Below are 23,967 nucleotides of genomic sequence, written 5' to 3' on the forward strand. Positions count from 1 at the left end.
TGAGGCACTAAGCAACTTAGCAAGACCCTGTCTCAAAATAAAATATAAAAAGGGCTGGAGCTGTAGTTACTGATGATGTGCTTGTCTAGCATAAGTGAGGACCTGGGCTCAATACCAAGTACCACACACACACACACAAAAAAAAAAACCTGGTGTTGCCAATTACCCAGTGAGTTGGTATGACTTACACCCTGGCAACTGAGTAGGACACTAACTTCCTGATTTATTTGTCCACATCTGTGTCAGGGATGAGACAAGAGAACCTGGAGAAATCCCTCCCAAAAGATAGGCATGGAATAGCCACAAGACAGCTTACTTCTATTCTTCCAATATTTCTCAGAGTGATTTTTATAATGCTCCTCAAATGCTTCCTTCATATTATGGGGGGAAAAGGAAGGAGCAAGGAAATAAATAACAGATAAAGTAAAGAAGAGCTGGAGAAAAATCATTTCAACTCATGCAGGAACTGGTCGCAACTGTGCTTTCCTGTCCGAACATTTCCAGAAATTACAGCAGGACCAGTCTCAATATATGCTTGGACCCTTTGCTGGAGATACGACATAAGCTTACAAAAAGCTTTGTTACCTATAGCTCCCCCAAGAGCAATCTCTCCCAGGGGCCAAAAACAACTTGGTTAACAGTAACCTTAGCCAGACAATCATTGTGACCCCCAAGTGAAGAGAGGTATTTCTGGAAGGGAGATAATAGATGTTTAGGCAGGAATAGGGAGAGAAAGCCCTTGCCTCTTACCTTCCTGGCTCTCTCAGACTTTTCCCAGTACTGCCATCATGCCCCATTGGGCCATAGTCCCATCGAATCTCATGGGCCTCAATGAAGTACTGCCGAACTTTGCCTGTAAGCTGGTCCACAGGAGGAGCCATGGAGCAAGAGTTGACCTTGTAGAGTGCCTGCATGCCATCTGGAGGAAGAACATCATGGATGGCCCCATTCTACCAGGATTTCTACACAGAGCACTCAAACTCAATTTGCTCCTCTTAGTATTTTCTCCTCCCACCCTGCCCTCATCTTTTTACCCAACATCAAAATGGGCCCCTTTCTCTCCTGAACAGTCTATCAGGGAGAGAGAGAGTCCAAGCAGGAAACCAAGTAACTCTGCCTATTCACACCGTCACTAACACATTCACCAGGTCCTTCTCATTGCCTTGCAAAAGGATCACGTTGTACCAATATCACAAAGACTGAAGTTAGAAGACCTGGATTCAAACATAAATTTTACCACTATCTGCAAGAACTTAGGCAAGTTACCTCAGTCTGAGCTTCCCTCTTTTGTAAATAGGGAGAATAGGGAAGTCTACCTCATGGGGCTGGTGAGCACATCAAATTTCAAAGACAGGTAAGCTGAGCATGGTAGTACACACCTGTAAGCCCAGCTACTCAGGAGGCTGAGTCAGGAGGATCACAAGTTCCAGGAGAGCCTCAGCAACTTAGTGAGACCCTGTCTCAAAATAAATTTTTTTTAAAAGTCAGGCACATGCCTGTAAACCCAGTGGCTTAGAAGGCTGAGGCAGGAAGATCCAGAGTTCAAGGCCAGCCTCAGCAAAAGTGAGGCACTAAGCAATTCAGTGAGACCCTGTCTCTAAGTTTAAAAAATACAAAAATAGGACTGAAGATATGGCTCAGTGGTCAAGTGCCCCTGAGTACAATCCCCGATAACAAAAAAAAGTTAAAATTAATCACATGTAAATATGATATAAATAAAGTGAAAGAAGAAAGAAGCATTTTTAATGCCCTACATTGAAACGTATCTGGTGTAAAATTCAATAAATGGATAAATACAAGAGGGAGGCTGGGAACCAGGTGTGGTTGCTCATGCCTATAATCTCAACAACTCAGCAGACTAAGGCAGGAGGATTACAAATTCAAGGCCAGCCTCAACAACTTAGTAAGGCCCTAAGCAAATTGGTAAGACCCTTTCTCAAAATAAAAAATAAAAATAAAAAAGGGCTGGGGATGTGGCTCAGTGGTTATGCCCTTGGGTTTAATTCCCAGTGTCCCCCCCAAAAAAATGGGGGCTGGGGTTGTAGCTTAGTGGTAGAGTACTTGCCTAGCACATGTGAGACACTGGGTTTGATCTTTAACACTGCATAAAAATGAATATGTAAAATAAAAGTATCGTGTCCATCTACAACTAAAAACATTTAAACAATTATACATTAGAAGTCTGAGGTGTGGCCAGGTACAATGGCACACACCTGTAATCCCAGCTACTAGGGATGCTGAGGCAACAGGGTCACAAGTTCAAAGGCAGCCTCGGCAACTTAATAAGACCTTGTCTCAAAGTAAAAAATAAAATAGGATGGGGATGTAGCTCAATGTTAGAGTGCCCCCTAGGTTCAAATCCCTGTACCACCAAAAAGAAAACAAAGACAAAAGAAAAAGAAAGAAAGAAATATAATTTATGGCTCAGCACAGTGGCTGCTCTAGAGGCTGAGACAAAAGGATCGCAAGCTCGAGGCCAGCTCAGGAAACTTAGCAAGACCCTGTCTCAAATTTTTAAAAAATAAAAATAAAAAAGGGGCTTGTACTGTAGCTCAGTGGTAGTGTATCCCTGGGTTTTCAATCCATAGTACCAGGAAGGAGGGAAGCAAGAAAGGAAAGAAATCTGAGATATGAAGAAAGAGGAGCAAAGGTTTTTCATTTTGTTGAATACATATGTCAGGCCCTATGTCAGGTGCTTTACATGTTATTGGTATCAATCTTCCCAACCACTTTGTGAAATATATTTTTAAGACCCTCTTTTGCTGATGAAGAAAACTAAGCATTAGAGATACTAATTAATTGCCCAAAGTTATATAGCTAGTCAGTGAAGAGTTTAGACTTGAGTTCCCATCTTTTAAATACAGATCCTGAGTGCTCATTTTCTTCTCTTATATCCATTATCTTCATCACATCGTTTTCCTAGTCTCTCAGATTTAAAAGCATATTACTCTCTGAAACCTCATTACAGCTTTATGAGGATGGCATCATTATCACCATCCTCCAAACTTATTAAGGTGAGTAAGCAAGTGGTGTCACTAGGATTTGAATCCAGGTCTGTCTCATTCCTAGGTCCATGCTATTACACTATTATGCTACATCCCTCTCCAATCCATATTTGTCCTCTTACTAGGTACTTTTTGGACCAAGGACAGACCCTAGAGGATGGAGCACATGTAACTAGCCTCTATTTTCTCAAAGCTACACCCAGGATTTCATTATCCCACCAGTGTGCAACTTCACCTACTCAAATATTTCACATATTCACATATCACTTTCCCAACAACCTCCTAATTCATCATACATCAAATAATTCTAGAAAATAAGAGCTGAAAATTTTAGAGGCTATTTAGACCAACTCTCCCATTTTACAGATGGGGCAAAAGGGTACTAGAAATGGGAAGGAACTTGACCAAAGTTATATGGTAAGTTTTTCACAAGATTTGAGTCTACAACTCAAAGTTTCTAATCACTTATCTAGTGCTCTTTACGTGGCCTCATGATGATCCTTGATGCACTATACCATGACTTTAACTATTCTTTCTCTGTAAACAAAACCTTCTACCCCTCTTACTGTTGGGTCCAAACTAGAATGTCACTACTTACTCTCCGAAATTTCATCTCAATACTCCATGATAACATGCAAAAACCTTATGCTATTTTAATCTGCCATTCTGACCATGTTCAATCAACTAAAAATACTTCCAGATTTTAATTCCTTACAATGCTGAGCAAAGAAGAAAAGGAGCTTGAAAGCCTACCTATCCAACCATAGGCCATCTTGTGCTCAATAAGCGGAAGGTTAAACCTAAAGAGATATATATCCAGGTTACTTGGCAAATTAATGGCAGAGCCAAAAAAGAATGTAGGGACCATGACTTCTATTTTGATACTTTACCATTTATACCAAAATGCCTCTCCTGGAAGACCTATCTCACAGCCCCAAGCAAGAAGCCCAACCTTCTATCAATAATTATTGACACCTCACTCCTATATGCTAAGGATCAGAAATTTTGGCTCTCACTTTGCAAGTGACTGTTCACTTGACAGCTAATTAACCAGGTACCAAGCTTCTGAGGAACCATCTCAGCAGTCACAAAGGTAGCTGGAAAGATGTGAGCCACATCAGTGCGGTGTCCACGGGTGGTCAGCATCTGTCCATGGAAGAAAGCTGTATGAACATCCACTTCATTGCCCATGCCAAACAAATGCCAGGCTACATGCTTCTGTGCACACATGCTCAGCTCTGGTAAGTTCCCAAATACAAAGCCATTGATCGCTGCAAAAGAAAACCCAAAGGAAATACCAATATTAGAAAAAGACAAACCAATGGGAGAATCCTTTCCTCCTGATAACAATTGATAACATTTAAATGAGGTTTTGAAGAACACACTGTACTAACCATATAAGCACTGTATCATTTAAATATTACAAAGAGCTCTGGGAAGTACATAAATATCATTAGTCTCATTCAAAATAGTGAGAAAACCAAAGCTCAGAGAGGTGAAGTTACTTTTCTCTGAAGACTACTACAGAGCTATTAAGTGAGAAAAACAATATTCCAAACTAGCAATCTGAGGAAGCTCTCTGGAGAATGGGGTTATTTTCCTGGCTGTTCTTTCCTTTCAGGCTTTCCTTTTCACCCCTTTGAAATTTCCACAGGACAAGTGTCACACTAGCTGACTAATTATCATGGCTATTATAATCAATTGTTATAAAGCCCAAGAGAAATCTGAACTGCCTAAGTCATCCTTTACATGTCTCCTCTGAGTTTTCAGCATCTCTTGAGCTGTCTGGCTTGGAGCCCACCCCTGTCACCAAAGGTAAAACAAACACACACACACACACACACACACACACTTTCTTAATTAACAAAAACAAAGTCAACTTGTTTCTATTCTTAAAATCAGTTCTCTGCTCATGCCTCTGGGCTTTTGTGCCCTTACTTTGTTTTTAATTGAATTAATATAGCCAATTCCCTTATAAATGTAAGCCCAGAATAGGATGGGGAATATAAGCAAGGTAGCTTGAAAGCAACCATTTTTCTCCAAGTGGAAAATTCTTCCACTTTGTATCCTCTAAAAACAAAGCAATATTAATTAATTATATCAGTGAGCAACAGTCTCTAAGATAAATAAGCACATAGTATACAACTTTGGAATCAATAGCCTTGACTACTCCACATTATGAGGCAAGGTAGCCTAATAGGAACACAGTCCACACAGAGATCATGGTTGGAATTTTAGCTGTGCCATTTATCTGATTCATAATCCTGGAAGTCTCACTCTCCTCCAGACAAAAGAGAGAAGCCACCTACTCCTGGTCATTGTGAACATTATAAAGAACCAAGTATGTATAACCCCAATGAAGACTCTCCATCAGTGTCCACTGTCACAATGTAGTCACTTCACTCAAGCTCACCATGCATCCTGTTGCTCTCTTGAAAGGCTTCATCTTCTTTGTCCACTGAGGCAGGGTCTGAGCAGTAAGTGGCAATGTTCTCATCAAGGTGCCAGCTAAGATTCTCATCCACCACACTGAAGAGCAGGAAGAAACTATGGTCCACATCCTGCCGCTGAGGAGGGGCATTCCCATTTAGGGCTCCTAGGGAAAATATGAAAGGTACCCCTTAAGAATCTCCTTTCAGGACTGGGGATATAGCTCAGTTAGTAGGTTCAATTCCCAGCACCACAAAAAAAAATCTCCTTTCCTTAGTAAAAGTAAGCTCCAAGAGGTACTCAGATGAAAGGAATAGAAAGAGATGGGGCCTTAAAATTCTGTTAGCAACAGAAGTAATGGGGAACCAAATATTCCAAATTACACTATGTTAATGTATGAATATACCACAATGACTCCCACTTATGTACATAATTATAATTCACTAATTAAAAATAATAATAACAGAAAGTAGTATAGCAATTGAGCAGATAAAGCCTCCTGATGTTAAATTCCATTTCTAAACTCTCCAGATAAATCCACCAATGCAGTTAAACCTAGTACTTGAAGATAAGACACAAAATCTAGAATAATTCCCTCCTACCATCCTTGCCTATATCTTCAACCCTGGGCCTAAACCTGATCTCATCCCTGGCACACCCTGTTTCCAGGCCTGACTATTCCTTGAGCATATCCTATTCCCAATCAAGTTTTTCTTCCTTCCCAGACCCTGATGGGCACACTTTCAATTCTGTCCTCACTTATACTCTTACCACATGTCTTACTTCAATGTGACTGGACTCCCATCATGAATAATTTGAGTTTTAAGAGTGAAATAAGAAACAAGAAATTAGAAAAGTAGGGGGCTTGAGTTGTGGCTCACTGGTAGAGCACTTGCTGGTATGTGTGAGGCCCAGGTTCTATACTCAGCACCACATATAAATAAATTTTAAAACTTCTATTGACAATTAAAAAATATTAAAAAAATAAATTAGAGAAGTATTTGCATTCTCACTTTTGGTTTTGGTTTTGGTTTTCATTTTGGTTTTGTTTTAGAGAGGGAGAAAGGGAGTGCATGAGGAAGTAATGGGGAACCAAATATTCCAAATTACACTATGTTAATGTATGAATATACCACAATGACTCCCACTTATGTACATAATTATAATTCACTAATTAAAAATAATAATAACAGAAAGTAGTATAGCAATTGATCAGGGGGAGGGAAGCAGGAAAGGGAAAAGGAAGGTACTGGGGAACAAAATTGATCAAATTACGTTACATGCAAGTATGACATAATGTTTCCCACTATTATATATAATTATAATTCACTAATTTAAAAAATCAATTTAAAGTCAGGTGCAGTGGTGCATGCCTATAATCCCAGTTACCTAGGAGGCTGAGGCAGGAGGATCACAAGTGCCAAGCCAGCCTCAGCAACTCAGCAAGGCCCTAAGCCACTTAGTGAGACCCTGTTTCAAATTAAAACATTAAAGTGCTGGGGACGTGGCTCAGAGTTTAAGCACCCCTAGGTTCAATCCTTGGTACCAAAAAAAAAAATTAATTTAAAAACATAATGGGTAGAAAAAATAATGGAAAATGAGTTTGGCAGGGTTGTTTCTACTCATAAACAAGGATGATGAAATAACACTCCTCAAGCCACTGCCCAACATGAATGTAGTTCAACCACATCACTGCTTCCCTCAGGTATCAAAAACTATCTCATAGCTTATACTAGGGGTCTGTACCTTTTTTACAGGTGATAAGTGGTCCAATGAGGCCTGTTGCAATGTCTCGTGGAGCATCTACATGAGAATGGTAGATCCAAGTGAGGCATGCTGGGTCAGCATTGGTGGGTGCATGACCTTCTGGAATGGTCCAGTTGTAGGTATGGCTGCCTCCTGGGGGAACAGAGTCATCAGCTTTCAGGAGTCCAGAAGAACCATCTGGGTACAGGGAGCCTAGAAAATGAAAGTGTACATGCCTATTACCAGGGTTAGTAGAGGGAACATGCCAGATATAGAAACCAAGAAAGGGCAGACATATAGGACATATAGGTCTAGTCTTGAGCAACATAGGATTCTAAGGTCCAGTACAGAGTTCCTCACAGCAGTCTTCACATCCTGGATAGGTGGAAAGATAGCAGTCATTTGAGAAGTAGCTGTGGCAGGACAAAGAATTGCTTGGCCTATTCTAGTAGTTCTCTAGTATAAAGCTGAGGTCAGCATGAAAGCAAGTGAGAAAACAGAATCCCCTCCCTTCAAGCACTCACTCTGGAAAACAAAAAACAGATAAACAGAATTTCAATCTAAAGACAACTTAATGATCAATTGCAGAGATTTAATAGCCAAGCTAGGATCTTCTGTCTTGTTACATTAAAAATTACCTTAAATTTTTATCATTTCTTTATAAAGAGTACACAGCAGAATTCTTTGTATGTAACTCTTGGAATATACAATTCATTATCATTAGCATACTTACCCTGCTGTTCCATACAAAACCAGAATTTTTTTCTCCTAACTGTAACTTTGTACCCATTAAGCAACCTCTCCTGAACTCCCCTGCCCCAGCTGCTATTTCTAGTCTGTAGTAACTACTGTTCTACTCTCAACTTCTATGAGGTCAACTGTTTTAGACTCCACAATAGTGAAATCATGTGGTACTTGTCTTTCTGTGCCTGTTCTAATTCTGTGCATGACTTGTTCCATTCATGTTGTTACAAAAGACATGATCTCCTTTTTAGGGGCAAATAGTATTCCATTGTGTAAACATGCAATTTTGTGTGTATGGTGCTGACAATGAAACTTAGGGCCTTATTCCTGCTGGCTGAGTGTTCTCAGCCTCCCAAGTCACTGGGATTATATCTGAGCACTACCACACCTGAACTATTTTTAGTTTTTAAGGACCCTTCATATTGTTACATAATGGTTGTATTAATTTATACTCTCACTGACAGTGTATAGGTGTTTCTCCTTCTCTGCATCCTCATCACAAACTGTAGGCTCTTCTGACTTACCTCTTTATTCCCTTCACTCACTTTTGTTTTATAGGCCACTAGGCCTAAAATAGTGGGAGATGCAGAAGAATAAACCAGCAGTGTAGAGTTGTGCATGTCTATAATCCCATCAATTTGGGAAACTGAGACAGGCGGATTTCAAGTTCAAGACCAGCCTCAAAAACTTAGCAAGCCCACATCTCAAAATAAAAAAATAAAAAGGGTTGTTGGGGGTCCAGCTCAGTAGTGAAGTGCCCCAGGGTTCAATCCCCAATAACAAACAACAACAATAAAATTTAAGTTTAAATTTTTTAAAAATTAAAAAAAGGCAAAAATAAGCCAAATGCCCTCTTTTAAAAATCTGAACCTTTTGGAAAACTATGGCATTAGAATAACACTCCCTATATTCACAGCACATTTTTCTTTTCATAGCATATACAAATATTCTACTAAAATGCCATTCAAGGGGCTAAGGCTGTAGCTCAGTGGCAGAGTGCTTGCCTAGCACATGTGAGGCACTGGGTTCGATCCTTAGCACCACATAAAAATAAAAAAAAAACACACAATAAAGCCATGCTGAACATCTGCAACTAACAAAAACAAATTTAAGTAAAATAAAATAAAATGCTGCTCGATTACCTCTTTGTGATTAAAAACAAAACAAAACAGACAATAGCTAGGCACTTGGCACATACCTGTAATCCCAGAAACTCGGAAGGCTAAATCTCACACATTTTGAGACTACTGAGCAATTTAGCAAGACCCTGGCTCACCATGAAAATGAAAAGGATTGGGGGATATTGCTCCATGGTAAAGCACCTCTGGGTTCAATCTTCAGATTCCATCTTCACATTCCTGATAAGGAATCTGAAGCCTAGAGAGGAGCAGTGACTTCCAAGTCACACAAAATATGAATAACAGAACTGATACCAGTCTCTGGCAGTGTTTACTATGAGTAAAGTCTTTGCCACTTCAGATCTATAAATAAGAAAAGTTCATTCTTGCTCCCAGCTCTTCTTTCTCAGATGGCAGTAAAGGAAAAAATGATACTTGTTGCTAGTGGGAGAAAGGAAGGGTGAACTGGTTTACCTTCTGAGTCTTTCTCATAGAAAACACCATGGGGATGGATAGTATAGGGACGAGCAGCAAAATTCTTCAGGTGGATAAGGATGACATCCCCCACCTCACCATGTAACACTGGCCCCAGGAAGCCCAACCAGTCAGGTTGGGCCACTTCTTCCATGTATGAACCATCTTTGTATTCCCTATAGATGGTCTTCTTGTAGATGCTCCCAATCCGGTTCTTATCTGACTTTAGAAAACTGGAAGCCACTCTAGGAAAGAATAAAAGAGAGTATTACAATTTTTTCACTATCTTCAAACTGCTGGAGGTTTCTTTTCCAGAGAAGGCTGACAAAAATGTTTCCAACTTTGTTTAGGACAAAACAAGAGGAAAGCTTTAGGTTTAACTGTGAGAAAATAGGAAGCTGTTAAGTTGAAGCACATGAACTTGCTGATATTTGATCATTTTCCAACACCCGCTTGGCAATTTCACATGGTTCAACCTGATATATAATAATAGAGAGTATTACACTGACTCTTTTTGAGTGATCAACTTCCCATTGATGTGGTTTTAGCATCATCTTGCTATATTTGGATAGTCTTAGAGCATAGTGGTTATGACCACAAATTCTAGAACCAGGCCACTTGGATTAAATCCCAGCTCTACCACTTCCAAATTTGTGGGATGTTGAGAAAGTTATTTGTCTGTGTTCAATTTCCCCATCTATAAAATGAAGATTATCACTGTATCAACTCAGACAATTGTTATTGGTGACAAAAAGATTACAATATAGGGTTAGTGCTGCTCAGTGGCTGAATGCATGCTTTGCATGTATGAGGCACTGGATTTGATTCAAAACACCACAAGAAAAAAAAGAATTAAAATATATAAAGAATTTAGGGAGCCAGGCATGAGGTGCACTTATAATCCAATGACTCCAGAGGATGAGGCAGGAGGATCACAAGTTCGAGGACAGCCTCAGCAATTTAGTGAGAGTCTACCTTGAAATTTAAAAAATAATTTAAAAGGGGGGGGGGATGTGACTGAATGGTTACAGTCCCATAGATTCAATCCCTGGTATTAAAAATAAATTTTAGAAATTAAGAATTTAGCTGCAGAACCATCTTTGGGAAATTTAGACAGACCCTTCACAAAATAAAGGGCTGGGTTGTAGCTCAGTGATAGACTACTTGTCTAGACTACTTGTCTGGCATTGGCAAGGCCTTGGGTTCAATTCCTAATATCACAAAATAATAATAATAACAATAAGAATAACAACAAATAGTAAAGAACATCAGACAGTTCTTAGAAAACTGTGAAAGTTCAATAAATGCTATTACCTCAAAATATTTGGGATGAGGACAATAAAGTCACTCCCTCAAGGATAATTTTAATACAATGACTCTGACTCCAAAATTAGATGGATGGACTGTGTCAAAAAAGACAGTGCTTTAGTCAGGGGTTACCACATTAGTAGAATGCTTGCCTAGCATGCATGAGATCCTGAGTTTAGTCAACAGCATCATAAAAAAGAAGGAAAGTAAGAAAAGAAAAAAAATGCAGAACTTCTATTCCTACTATAATTCTTCGAGAGAGCTCAGAAAAGTTACAGTAAAGTTTGAAAAATTCTGAGGCTTTGGAGAAATAAAGTGAGTGAGTCATGGTAACAAAAGATTCTTTAATACATTCATTCATACTTTCCAACAGACTTTTGTGGAGCACCAGCAACTTTCTAAGATCAAGAAAAGTTAGTCAGGGGGCTGAAAATATGGCTCAGTGGTAGAGTGTTTGCCTAGCATGTGCAAGGCCCTGGGTTTGACCCCCAGGACAGAAAAATAATTAGCCAGAGTTGGGTTTGGCAGCACATGCCTGTAATTCCATTGAGTCAGGAGGCTGAGGCAAAAGAAATGCAAGTTTAAGGCCAGCCACAACAATTTAGTGAGGCCCTAAGCAACTTAGAAAGACCCTGTCTCAAATTTTTTTTTAAAAAGTGTTGGGATGGGGATGTAGCTCAGTGGTAAAGCATCCCTGGGCTCAATCCTCAGTACCACAAAATATAAGTAAAGTAAAGGTTAATCTCTCATTAATCCTGTGAGAGGCAGAACAGAGAGAAGAATACCAGCCTTGAAACAACATTACCTACTTTCAAATCCTAACTCTTTCATTTGCTAGACTTGGACAAATCACTTGACCCCAATGAACTTCAGTTTTCTCATCTGTAAAATGAGGACACTTGGGTTGAGGATATGGTTCAGTGGTAGAGTACATGCTTAGCATATGCAAAATCCCAGATTCAATCCCCAACACTGCAAAAAAAGTATATATATACACACACACACACACATACATGTAGCTACACACATATATACATACATATACATATATACATATATGTGTGTGTGTATACTTTTTTCATACTTTCTAGAGTTGTTGTAGAAATTAAAGGGGTCAGAGTTTGTAAATGTCTAGTGTGGTACCTGCCACAGAGTGTTACATTAGTGACAGCCATTACTATCATTTCCTTGCTTATAAGACTTACCTTATTTTTCATATTTTCACATATCTAAAATCAAGATAGTTCCACCAAACTATGGGAGGATAGTTCCACGACACACATCTCTCAAATTCTATATGTATTTCATATTTTTTAATAAGCCTATTAAAATCAAGGTAATATGGAATTATCTTTAGGACTCTAAAAATTCTGAGACACGTTAGTATGGAAAAGTGGATTCCAAATGACATGCTGGTTCCTGAGTTAACAAGCCCTCTTTTCAGGAAACCAGCTGCTTTGTATATGGCCCAGCTAAATTGGGAGCTGGCTGCTACCACATCCTGGGAAAAGGTCCTCAAAAGGGCAACTCTACCAGGTGTGGTGGCACATGCCTGTAATCCCAGCAATTTGGGAGGCTGAGGCAGAAGGATCACAAGTTCAAAGTCAGCCTCGGCAACTTAGCGAGGCTGTAAGCAACTTAGTGAGACTCTGTTTCAAAATAAAAAATAAAACAGGCTGGGGATATGGCTCAATAGTTAATCTTCCCGGAGTTTCAATCCCCATTACCAAAAAAAAAAAAAAAAAAAAGAAAGAAAAAAAAAGAAAGAAAGAAAAAGGGTACCTCTTAGCCAGGCATGGTATTATACATCTGTAATCCCAGCTACTCAGGAAGCTAAGGCAGCAGGATCACAAGTTCAAGACCAGCTGGACAACTTAGGGAGACCCTGTCATAAAATAACAAATAAAAAGGGCTGGGGATATGGCTCAGTGGATGAGTACCTGCCTAGTAAGTATGAGGCCCTGGATTTGATTCCCAACACCACAAACACACACACACACACACACACACACACACACACACACACACACACACGCAAAAGCAGAAACAAACAAACAAAAAATAGTCCATTTCCTGACCTCAAGGGTGTCCCCCTCCATCTCCAACTTCAACTTTAATACCATAAGAGATTAAACTTACGAGTCACTTTCCAGAGTCTGGTTTGTAATGACATTTCTTCCCTTGGGAGCATAGTTCCACTGTACATCCTGGATGCCAAGGTAGTGGACTCGGGTGGCTCCATCAGTCAGTAGAGGCCACAAGGATTGCATGAACAACAGAGCCCAGAAGAGATGGCCTGGCTCCATGGCCCACATTATTCTGGGAAACAGGCAAATGAAAGCTGCTGTTATGAAAGAAAGAGAAGAAAAAGGTTTTGCATGTGTCTGGAAAACTGAAGAGGCAAGGGCCAGATGGAGTGGCTAATAAAGCAAAACCCAATTAGCCCAGTTTCTTGACCTTATCTCATTCCTTTCAATTCAACAAATGTTCAATTATCTCTACACATCAGATATTGGAGGACAAAGTTTAAAAGTCACCTATACTGCAAATCATGTATCACTTTCTTCAGAACAGAAATCTGGATCCTATTCCTTCAAAGTATAGAAGGAAGAATGTGCTCTGGCCCAAAGAGCAGGAAACAGGCACCAGAAGCCTGATTAAATCACACCTACTCACTTGGTACCAATATCAAGTCACTAATTCTTCCTTTGCCTGTTTTCCCATAAGCAAAAGGGGAAGACTCATTGCTGCCACTTCTTATCATCTATAAATTGTGTTTAAAAACCAATAAAAATTCATCAAAATAGATTTACCAGACCCAAAACAGAAATAGGCACAATGTCCATGAATACTAAAATGATGAGTAATTTGCATTTTATTCATATAATGGAATACTATATGGCAATGATAATAAACAAACTACAACTACAGGCAATGTGGATAATTCTCACAAATGTAATGTTGCAGAAAGAAATCAGACACAAAAGCATAAATACTGTATTATTTATTTTATATAAAATATAAAATCACAGAAAAGTAATCGATGCTATTAGAATTAAGGATGGGGATAGGGGGAGGGTAATTCAATGGTAGAACACTTGCCTAGCATATGTGAGGTCCTGAGTTCCATTCCCAGCACCACAAAAGAAAAAGGAAGAGAAAGAGGAAGAAGTGGGGGAGAAGGAGGAGGAAGAGGAAGTAGGATCATAGAAGAGGGTAAAGGCTTCCAATATCTGGTTTCTTGAACTATGTTAGTTAGATGGGTATACTAAGTTTGTAAAAATATATTGAGCTATAAATTTAGAATTCGTGTATATTATGCATGCATGTTATACTTCAAAAAACTTTAAAAAGAAGTCTGGGTTGTGGCTCAGTGGCAGAGCGCTTGCCTACCACATGTGAGGCAATGGGTTTGATCCTCAGTATCATATAAGAAAATAAATGAATAAAATAAAACTATAAAAAAGTTGAAAATGAAATAAAAACAGCTGGGCGTAGTGGTATACACCTGTAATCCCAGCAACTTGGGAGGCTGAAGTAAGAAGGTCGAAAGTTAAGACCAGCCTCAGCAATTTAGTGAGGCCTGAAGCAACTTAGTGAGATCCAACCTTAAAAAAAAAAAAAAAAGGACTGGGGATATGGTTCAGCATTTAAGCATTACTGGGCTTAATCCCCGGTACAAAAAAAAAAAAATGAGAGTATGTGCAGGAAATATATTGAACTTCTCAGAAGAAGTGTTCTTTGCTAATTTCCAAGACTATGTACAAACCCGTTTCACAGGTCCAATCCAGACTCAGAATTAGACTCAAGCTTCTTAGCCTCTTATTTCAGCATTATATACCAGGAAATTGTATTTTGGGGACTGGGATAAAGCAGTCATACCATTACACAGCTAGTCAAACTCAAAAACACAAATATCACATAACCACACATATACATACATTTGCATACACAGGCTCATATGGTATTACTTAAAGGTAGAGATGAAGACATTTGAATACACATATGAAACCACAGTCACACAGAGCCTTAGTCACCTTCAGAATAATAATAATAATAATAATAAATCAGTATTCTTGTGTGTTCATGGTATACCAGTTCTAGGTATTTTGCACAGATTAAATCATTTAATCCTCACAACCACCCTATGAATTAGACACCTATTATTATCCCCATATTATAGTGGAGGAACTGCAGAACAGAGGTGCAAAGCAATTTGCCCAAGGCCATCTAGTTAATAATCGGTAGAGCTGGCATTTGATCCCAGAGAGTATGGCTCCAGCGCCTATGATTTTAATTGCCATGGTATACTACCTTCCATGAACACATACTTGGACACTCATGTACATACACAGAAAATGTGCATATGCCCATAGCCAAGATATATCTAGGAAAAAAACTCATACCCTCTAAAACATACAATTACATGTGATTTTGATCACTTTAGAAATAGACATACATACATAGAGATAATAATGGTAATCATGATGATAGTTACCATTCATTGAGAGATTGCCACATACAAAACACCATGTTCAGTGGTTTATATAAATTATTTCACTAAATCTTCAACCCAAGCATATGAAAGAAGGACTTTTTGTTCTGGTACTAGGGATGTAACCCAGGGCCTTATGCATAAGAGGTCTTATCACTGAGCTTCCCAGCCTGGAAATAGTGACTATTAATCAAAAATAGAAATTAAATTGCCAGCCCCCTACACACACCGTAAGAAATTAAAAGATATGCACTGATTTACATATGAATAGGAAAGTCCCAGAAATGTACCCCAGCTAGGTCCATATATTCATCCTGATTTAAAAAAATCAATTTCCTTACAAACTCTCAGGCTTATCCATACACAGTGATCATACAAGTATTAATCCACAGTCTCCAAATTACATTTGTCAGAAAGTCTTTGATGAGCTGGGCACAGTGGCACACACCTGTAATCCCAGCAACTCAGGCAGCTGAGACAAGAGGATCACAAATTTGAAGCCAGTCTCAGCAACTTACCCTAAACAACTTAGCAAGACCTTTTCTCAAAATAAAAAAATTAAAAGGGCCAGGGATGAGGGATGTAGCTCAGTGGTAAAGTGTCCCTGGGTTCAATTCCCAGGACAAAAGGAAGAAGGAAGAAAGAAGAAGAAGAAAGAAGAAGAAGAAGAGGAGGAGGAGGAGGAAGAGGAGGAAAGAAACCCCTCAATATAAGGGAGGATCTGTCTTGGGGTTCTTCTTTCTAAAATGTGGCTCTTCCACTGATGGGTTTTGTAGCCTTGGGTATTATTTTACAACTCTAAAACTGTTCTTATCTGTAAAATAGGTATAATAATATCAGCCTTAGAGAAATAAATCAGAAAACTTACATGAAAAAGCCCTGGCAAAATCAGTTTGGAACATACATAGTCACTACTAGTTTCCTTCTCTACCTTCTCAATCCTGACTACAGTCTGTTAATTTCTCCTTACTGTCTCCCTCAAACCATACTTTCTGTATTCCTACTTTGAGGGCTAACTTATATTCCAGCTATTCCAGAAGGCCATCTCTAGCCTCTCCGTATCACTGCCCTCTGTATAGCATTCAACTGAATTAAACCAGACTTTGTATCATTACATTTCCAAACTGCCTGGTAAACTATCTTCATCGCCTAGATTGGACTATAAACTCCTTAAGAGTGGATGTCATGTCCTAGAGCTCACCGTGTATCTATTATCAAATGTGGTAATAAAGGCCCAGTAGTGGACCATAACAACTATTGCTAAACTAACATAAAGAAGCATAAACATGTGTCTTCCTTCCAGTTGGCTTCAGTTCAAGTTCTGCCACTAGTGCAAAGAGTGATTTTAAGCAAGTTTTCCACCTTAATGAAGCTCAGCCAGGCGCATAGTGCATGCCTGTAATCCAAGCAGCTCAGGAGGCTGAGGCAGGAGAATGGTGAGTTAAAAGCCAGCCTCAGTAATTTAGCAAGGCCCTAAGCTACTCAGTGAGACCCTGTCTCTAAATAAAATAAAAAATAGGGATGGGGATGTGGCTCAGTGGTCAAATGCCCCTGAGTTCAATCCCTGGTACCCAAAATAATAATAATAATAATAATACAATAGCCAGGTGTCGTGGTATATGCCTGTAATCCCAGCAACTCAGGAGGCTGAGGCAGGAAGATCACAAATTTGAAACCAGACTCAGCAACTAAGTAAGATCCTGTCTCAAAATTTAAGTAAATAAAATAATAGAACATATATAGCTGAGCTATAGTTCATACCTTTTGAGAGTCATCAAAATTTTACTATCTAAAAATTGCACAAATGTAGGAATAGTAAAAGAAATTGGTCTAGTTGGGCACAGTGGCACATGCCTGTAATCCCAGTGATTGAGGAGGCTGAGGCAGGAGGATCACAAATTCAAGGCCAGCATCATCAACTTATTGGGACCCTGTCTCAAAATTTAAAACAAAATTTTTAAAGGGCTGGCAATGTGACTCAGTGATTAAGCATCCCCAGTATAACCTCTAATATAAAAATAATGCAATACAGAGCCAGGCATGGTGGCACATGCCTATAATCTGAGGGACTCAGAGGCTGAGACAGGAGAATCACAAATTCAAAGTCAGTCTCAGAAACTTAGTGAGGCCCTCAGCAACTCAGTGAGATACTGTCTCTAAATAAAATACAAAATAGGGCTGGAGATGTGGCTCAGTGGTTGAGTGCTCCTGAGTTCAATACCTGGTACCAAAAAGAAAAAACAAAAGAATGAGTTCTCAGAGTCATTCCAGCTCTCACATGATTCCAATACTCATATCCATTGATGAAACACAGATATACTCATATGCATCTATGTAAAGAACATATGTGGGGCTGGGGAGATAGCTCAGTTGGTAGAGTGCTTGCCTTGTGTGCACAAGGCCCTGGGTTCGATCCCCAGCACCGCAAAAAAAAAAAGAACGAACATATATGGTCACACAAACAGCCATTCCTCGGAACCCTCAACAGGAATGAGTTTTCTTCGTTCAGTACAAGTCTGAATGCAACATGACCCTTCTTCAAGTTTCCTTTTCAGAAAGGTATCAGCAAGACAGTTGTGCCTTGAACTTATTTACCTAGAGAGAAAACTGGCCCAGGTTAAGAGCTCCATAATTGAAGCATATGGTAAGCTTGGAAATATTCCCAGGAGAAACTAGTACTTCAGCATACAATAAACAAGCATTCATAGGTGGTGACTAAGGGTTCAAAGGGCTTAGGCGAGAGAACCTGGGAAAAAAATGCTACCTAACATTCACCTAGCAGTTTCTACTTAACAATTTTTTTCATATCTGCCATCTTATTTAATTCTCAAAATCTTGTGAGATAAGGATTCCATGTTTGTACCCTAGACACAGACTTGAAAATCACACTACTGAGCAGTGTGTCCTAGCTGTGCCTTATTACTCTAACCACAGTCTTCATCTTTAATACTATTTGTTGTTTCGTGGAGTTGTGAGGATAAAATGAATTAATACCTCTAAGTGTGTAAAACACAAAGAAGTGTTTAAGTGCACAAGGTGCCAAAAATTAATAGTGGCTATTATTATTACAAATGAGAAAATAGCCAGGCATAGTGGCATATGCCAATAATTTCAGTTACTCAGGAGTCTGAGTCAGGAGAATCCCATGTTTGAGGCCAGGTTGGGCTACTAGAGAGACCCTGTCTCAAAATAAAAAAATTAAAAAAACAGGGATGTAGCTCAGTGGTAAAGCATCCCTAGATTCACTCTCCAGTACAAAATAAAGAGAGAGAGAAAAAAATAGATATAGAAATAAAACCTGTCATACCTACAAAACTTTACCTTTTGGTTTGTTTTTGTTTGTTTTGGTTCATGGTGGTAGGAATCAATCCCAAGTCCTGCGCATGCTAGGCAAGAGTGAACTGTATCCCAGCCCAGAGCTTTGCCATTTTATGGATAGTCACAAATATGTATATGCTCTTTAATTTCTGATATACAGTGAAACAGTTTAACCATACAGACACATAAACATGAGTATAAAAAATGCACACAATCAAGCCAAGCACTACAGTGCATACCTGTAATTCCAGTGCTTCGTGAGGCTGAGGCAGGATTGCAAGTTCAAAGCCAGCCTTAGCCACTTAGCAAGGCACTAAGCAACTTACAAAGACCTTGTCTTCAAAATAAAAAAGGGTCAGGTGTGGAGGTGCACACATGTAATCTCAACAGCTGGGAAGGCTGGAGCAGGAAGATCACAAGTTCACAGTCAGCCTCAGCAACTTAGTGAGGCCCTAAGCAACTCAATGAGACCCTGTCTCTAAATAAAATACAAAAAAGGACTGGGGATGTGGCTCAGTGGTTAAGTGCCCCTGGGTTCAATCCCCAGTACCATAAATAAATAAATAAATAAATAAATAGGGCTTGGGATGTAGCTCAGTTGGTAGAGTGCTTGCCTAGCATACACAAGGTCCTGGGTTCAATCCCCAATGCTTCAAAAATAAATAAACAAATAAATAAATAAATAAGGGCTGGAGATGTGGCTCAGTGGTAAAGTGCCCATGGGTTCAATCCCCAGTACCTTAAACAAAATAAAGGGCTGGGGAAATAGCTTGGTAGAGCATCCCTGGGTTCAATCCTTAGTGTGGGGGAGGGGGTGAACCAAAACTTTTGATTCAGACAAACTTACGTTTGAGTACTATTTTAAGTTGTGTTTATATGTGGTAACTTTATATAGTAACTGGGACCTAGTAGGCACCTGATAAGTATTAGTTTTTCTTCCTTCTAATTACTAACTTCCTTTCTTTCTCCCTAAGGCTGAATTTGTCATTGCTGTTACTGTTGTTGTTGCTGTTGTTGTTGTTGTCTAATTTGGCTCAACCATATACTTTAAGGGCAGAAGAAAGAAACAATCCATAAAATTCCTTGAGAACCACTTGGATATTTCATGGAAAAGTGGAAAGCGTTCAGGCACCAGAAAAAAAAATATTGGTTCCAGTTCTGGATTCATTGTTTATTCATGACTTTGAGCAAGTCATCTAACTTCCTGAGCTTAAGTTTCCTCATCTCTTAAATGGAGATAATATCTATCTTAGGCACCTCATTAGAAGGTTATGAAGTTCAAATGAGATGAAAGTTGTGAAATCCCTGTGCAAACTTTTCACTTGGGCAAGGATATTTTTCTTTCTGCTGAGCCCACAGAGAACACTGATATAAGGAAAAGGGCAAGGGAAAAGGAAAAATGAAATAGGTAAAGTGAGCAAAAATCCTGGGAAAAAGTAAAAAGGAAATTTTTTAAAGTAAAAATGAAGGTAGAAGGAAGAGACATTCAAGTAAGGAAAAGCTAAAGAGAATTTCTGGGCTTCTGGGAGTCAGACATAAGTTTAAATAATGTGAACTAAGACCTTATTTCAACCTGGAGAGAAAGTCAAAAACCATTAAGTCAAGCCTTTCCCAGCTTTACCTTACCTTCCCATCATCCCAGTGTCACCTGGGCCTGGTCATCATCATCATTCATCATGATTTGCATCACTGTTTTCCATAAAATTTGCAAGTTGTTTCTTTAATGTGACAATTCTCTTTTTTCTCCCTCCATCTCCCCTCTAAGGTGGGTACACTGGACTGAACAGGTTCATCTCAGACAAAAGACCACTCAACTAAATAGGAATGACTGAGCTACCCTTGCGACCCTGTCTCCAATTACTCAGAAGACTTCCTAATAAAACCCTCCATCAAGATTCACCTTTTGGGGCTGGGGTTATGGGTCAGTGGTAGAGCACTTACCTAGCAGTGAGGCTCTGGGTTCGAACCTCACCACTCCAAATAAATAAATAAATAAAAGTATTGTGTCCATGTACAACTAAAAAAGTTTTTTAAAAAGATTCACCTTTTGGTCCTCTGCTTTCTTAACTCTTTGTTGTTCTTTCTTCGTCCTGTGATAAAAATATATACAGAATTTAAAGACCTTGATTCAAATCCCATCTCTTATGTATAATAGCTATATGACCTTTCAATAAATTATTTTCACCTATCTGAGCCTCAGTTTTCTCATTCCCCAAAATGGTATTTCACCAGTTTTGAGGCTCAAGCAAAATAATGGATATTTGAGCCCTCAACAAAGGACTCTGTGGACATATAATAGATGCTCACTAATGAGAAACTGAATGTATTATAGATCCACACATCCATATAAATCTTTAGAAACCATCTTTTTTTACAATATATAGAAAACTGAGGCCAGAGTTACAAAAGGGCTTATTCAAATTCACACAGCCAGTTACTAGCAAAGCCAGAATTTGAACCCATGTTTACCAAAATATTTCTATTTAGACAGCAAGAGTGAAAAATTAATTCAGACTTTTAACTTAGTTCAGCTATCATTTATTGGCTTACTCTGTGACTAACTTGTCTTAAAATATGAAACCAAGCAAGATTGCTTTCAAGGGTTTGCACCTCCTATTTATGTAGTCTTTAGGTTCATCATTTCAAAAAAGCCTCCCCAACCTAGGAGATAGAAGATGAGCAAGCTATTTCAACAGGAAAACGATCTCTTCTCTATGACTCCAGACTTGCCCTGAAAACAGTCAAACCAGTGTGATTCTGGCCATTTTGGAGAGACAAACAAAAGGAGCCTATTGTCTCCTGTAACTTCCCTCTGCACCCAGCCAAACTTCCCCCAACTTCTTTCCAACTGACTTTCTCTTCCACCCGCCCAGGACTTCCCTAACCCCAGCTGAATAAGGGCTTTTGCATAGGGAGACGATGAGGTTGTTTGGAAAGAGGAAAGAAAGCTTACCTTTGCTAGAGAAAACCCTTCCATATTCATGTCAGCGGCCCATTGATGCTGAACTGCAGACCCCAGCCTGAGCCTGCCCGCCCTGTTCACTCAGTATCCTGGGTTACAGGGCCTTTCTCATAAATTAAGTCCGGGACTCCAGTTTGGCGGGGGTTACTGGGGTGTGTAGAATGGGGGAGGGGACAGAGCTGGGTGCCCTCTTTTCCAGAAACTAAACTACTGGAATGTCCTGTTCCGGGGCCCGGTTTGGTACAAAACCCGGGATGGTTATTTGACCATATCCGGGTGTTTTCCAAATCCTGGTGAGGATCTGAACAAGAGGAATTACAAGGGGGTGGGCTGCATTCTGTTATCGCAGCTTACTAGTTGGTCTTTGCTGAGCCGGGAAGGGAATGCACAGTCAGAGGGGCCAGCCAAGCCCGCAGGCAGATTCCAACAGTCCCATTTAAGAAATAGGCTGGGCTGGGGATGTAGTTCAGTGGTAGAGTGCTTACTTAAGATTCCGGAGGCCCTGAGTTCTAGCCCCAGCATCACAAAAAGAAATAGAAAAAGAGAAATGGGTCCTTTGCAAGGATTACTAGGTGTGGGAAGACTCTCCATCAGCTTCAACTCCCTTTTGCTCAGAAATACAATTAGCAGCACTATTATCCAATGGCTGCTTGGTAAAGGATACAAATAAAACTAGTAAGAAAACAAACAGCTTTTATGGGAGGCCCAATTTGCATGCATTGTCTCATTTAAGTCTCACAATTATCTTGTGAGCTGGGTATTCTAAGTCTCCATGTTTTACAACTGAGGAAAACTAAGCTTGGAGAGAGAAGGTAACTTGTTCAAGGTCACACATTTAGGAAGTAAAAGGGGGAACTTGGACTGAGTCTGACTAGACTCTTAGGTATGACACAAACACAGTGCTGCTAGGGAGAGAAATAGCCCTGTTGAGGTGGCTTACTTAATTATTGAGTGACCACCAATCACTACTAGATTTGTTTTATTTTGTTTCTTTATGATACTGAGGATTGAACTCAGGAGCACATAACCACTAAGCTACTTAACCAGGCCCCTTTTAACTTCATTTTTGTGACAAGTTCTCTTGCTAAGTTGCCAAGACTGAAATTATACTTGTGATCTTCCTGCCTCAGCTTGCAGAGTTGACTGCTCTATTTTTTAACGTACATTAACAATGCCTCTGTCTAGCAGATCCTAGAGTGAAATCCTAGGTATTAATAACATTTTCTGTCTGATGGAATCAGATGTAGCTAGAAGATATCCCAGATTAACACAGGATTGTCAACAGCCTGAAAACTAAGATCCCCCCAAAAATTAGAAATAATTTTAAAAAGCAAAATAGCCCTAAAATTTTAGGGTGAAACTGAAATCTGTATTTGTTTAAATTTCGAGGCCATCCCTATTCCTGCTAGAAAAAAAAAGTTACTGAAAACTGACTAGTCTGCTTGACCTAGGTCCCAGCTTCCCTTGCTGTGTCAGTACTGCTATGTGATTTTGACCCAGGACCTTCTTCTTCTCTGAGCCTATTTCTACTTATATAATGAAGACCTTGAATTAGATATGGAGACTCCCAGCTCTGTAAAATTACATACCCCAGATTCTATAAAGGAGGCGCATTCTAAATATTAAGAGTAGAAGAGAAAGCAGTGTACAGAGGTGCAAGGTATAAGCAAAGAATGGGTGGGGAATAATTCATGGATCTAAGCCTGAGTACCCTAGGCCTCTATGGAAAGAACAACATCTACTCACCAGACGCAGGTATAGGAAGATGACAGATACAATGGTAGTTCTATCAACTGCTCTTCTTCCTTTGTGATGATGAGATCTTGGCTAGAAACAGATGCCGTTCTTCAGATAAGCTTACACATTTTCTTCTCCCAGATTTAAAGAGTCTGGAGCAGAATACAGGGAAAAGAACTTTCATAAAGAAGGCAAAGATGGTGGGGCAAAGTCTGGGTAATAAAACTCTAGAGGTTCTTAAGAGTGCTCAGACACTTAAGAGCTGCCCCATGGACTGGAGCCCAGGCTAAGCAAAGTGAACACACCAGTAAAGAGAAGGGAGGAGCCACTAGCCTCAGCGCCCTCAGAAAAGCTCAGTGGTCACGGAAAGCTGAATCAGGCCACGGCAGCACCTGGGATTGTCTACCTGGCACAAATGTGGACCTTGAAACTGAAGAGGGAAGGAGAGAACCAAACCCATTAACCTGGGATCCAAGTCCAGGATCTAAGGCATTTATGACAGGGAGGGGAAGGGATAAGGCCTCTCCTCTGACTCATGAAAGACAACAAGAAACAGGTCATTATAGACACTCTTGAGTCAACACAGTGAAAACTGTGGAAGGCAAGCTAGGCCAGATTTCCGGGCTTGTA

The 23,967-nt window shown here is 39.6% G+C and overlaps 1 protein-coding gene across 5 annotated transcripts in view; it reads right to left on the minus strand.

Annotated features, from left to right (window-relative positions):
- HEPH (hephaestin) overlaps positions 1 to 23,608 on the minus strand; it is an 84,970-nt gene extending 61,362 nt beyond the window's left edge. The window contains exons 1-8 of one of the 5 annotated variants that reach the window (XM_079125052.1): positions 23,347 to 23,608; positions 20,683 to 20,728; positions 12,965 to 13,144; positions 9,518 to 9,762; positions 7,182 to 7,394; positions 5,419 to 5,601; positions 4,022 to 4,276; positions 751 to 919 (exon numbers count right to left, since the gene is read on the minus strand). In XM_079125052.1, coding sequence (XP_078981178.1) covers positions 751 to 919; positions 4,022 to 4,276; positions 5,419 to 5,601; positions 7,182 to 7,394; positions 9,518 to 9,762; positions 12,965 to 13,140 — 1,241 coding nt within the window. In that variant the 5' untranslated portion in view covers positions 13,141 to 13,144; positions 20,683 to 20,728; positions 23,347 to 23,608. Of the gene's footprint in view, positions 1 to 750; positions 920 to 4,021; positions 4,277 to 5,418; positions 5,602 to 7,181; positions 7,395 to 9,517; positions 9,763 to 12,964; positions 13,170 to 20,682; positions 20,729 to 21,591; positions 21,967 to 23,346 lie in introns of those variants that run through there. The other 4 variants (XM_079125050.1, XM_079125048.1, XM_079125049.1 and 1 more) reach the window with 4 other exon arrangements.
- Positions 23,609 to 23,967: the final 359 nt, after the last annotated feature.

Source organism: Sciurus vulgaris (assembly GCF_902686455.1).
Source record: "Sciurus vulgaris genome assembly, chromosome: X".
NCBI classification, from domain to species: domain Eukaryota; kingdom Metazoa; phylum Chordata; class Mammalia; order Rodentia; family Sciuridae; genus Sciurus; species Sciurus vulgaris.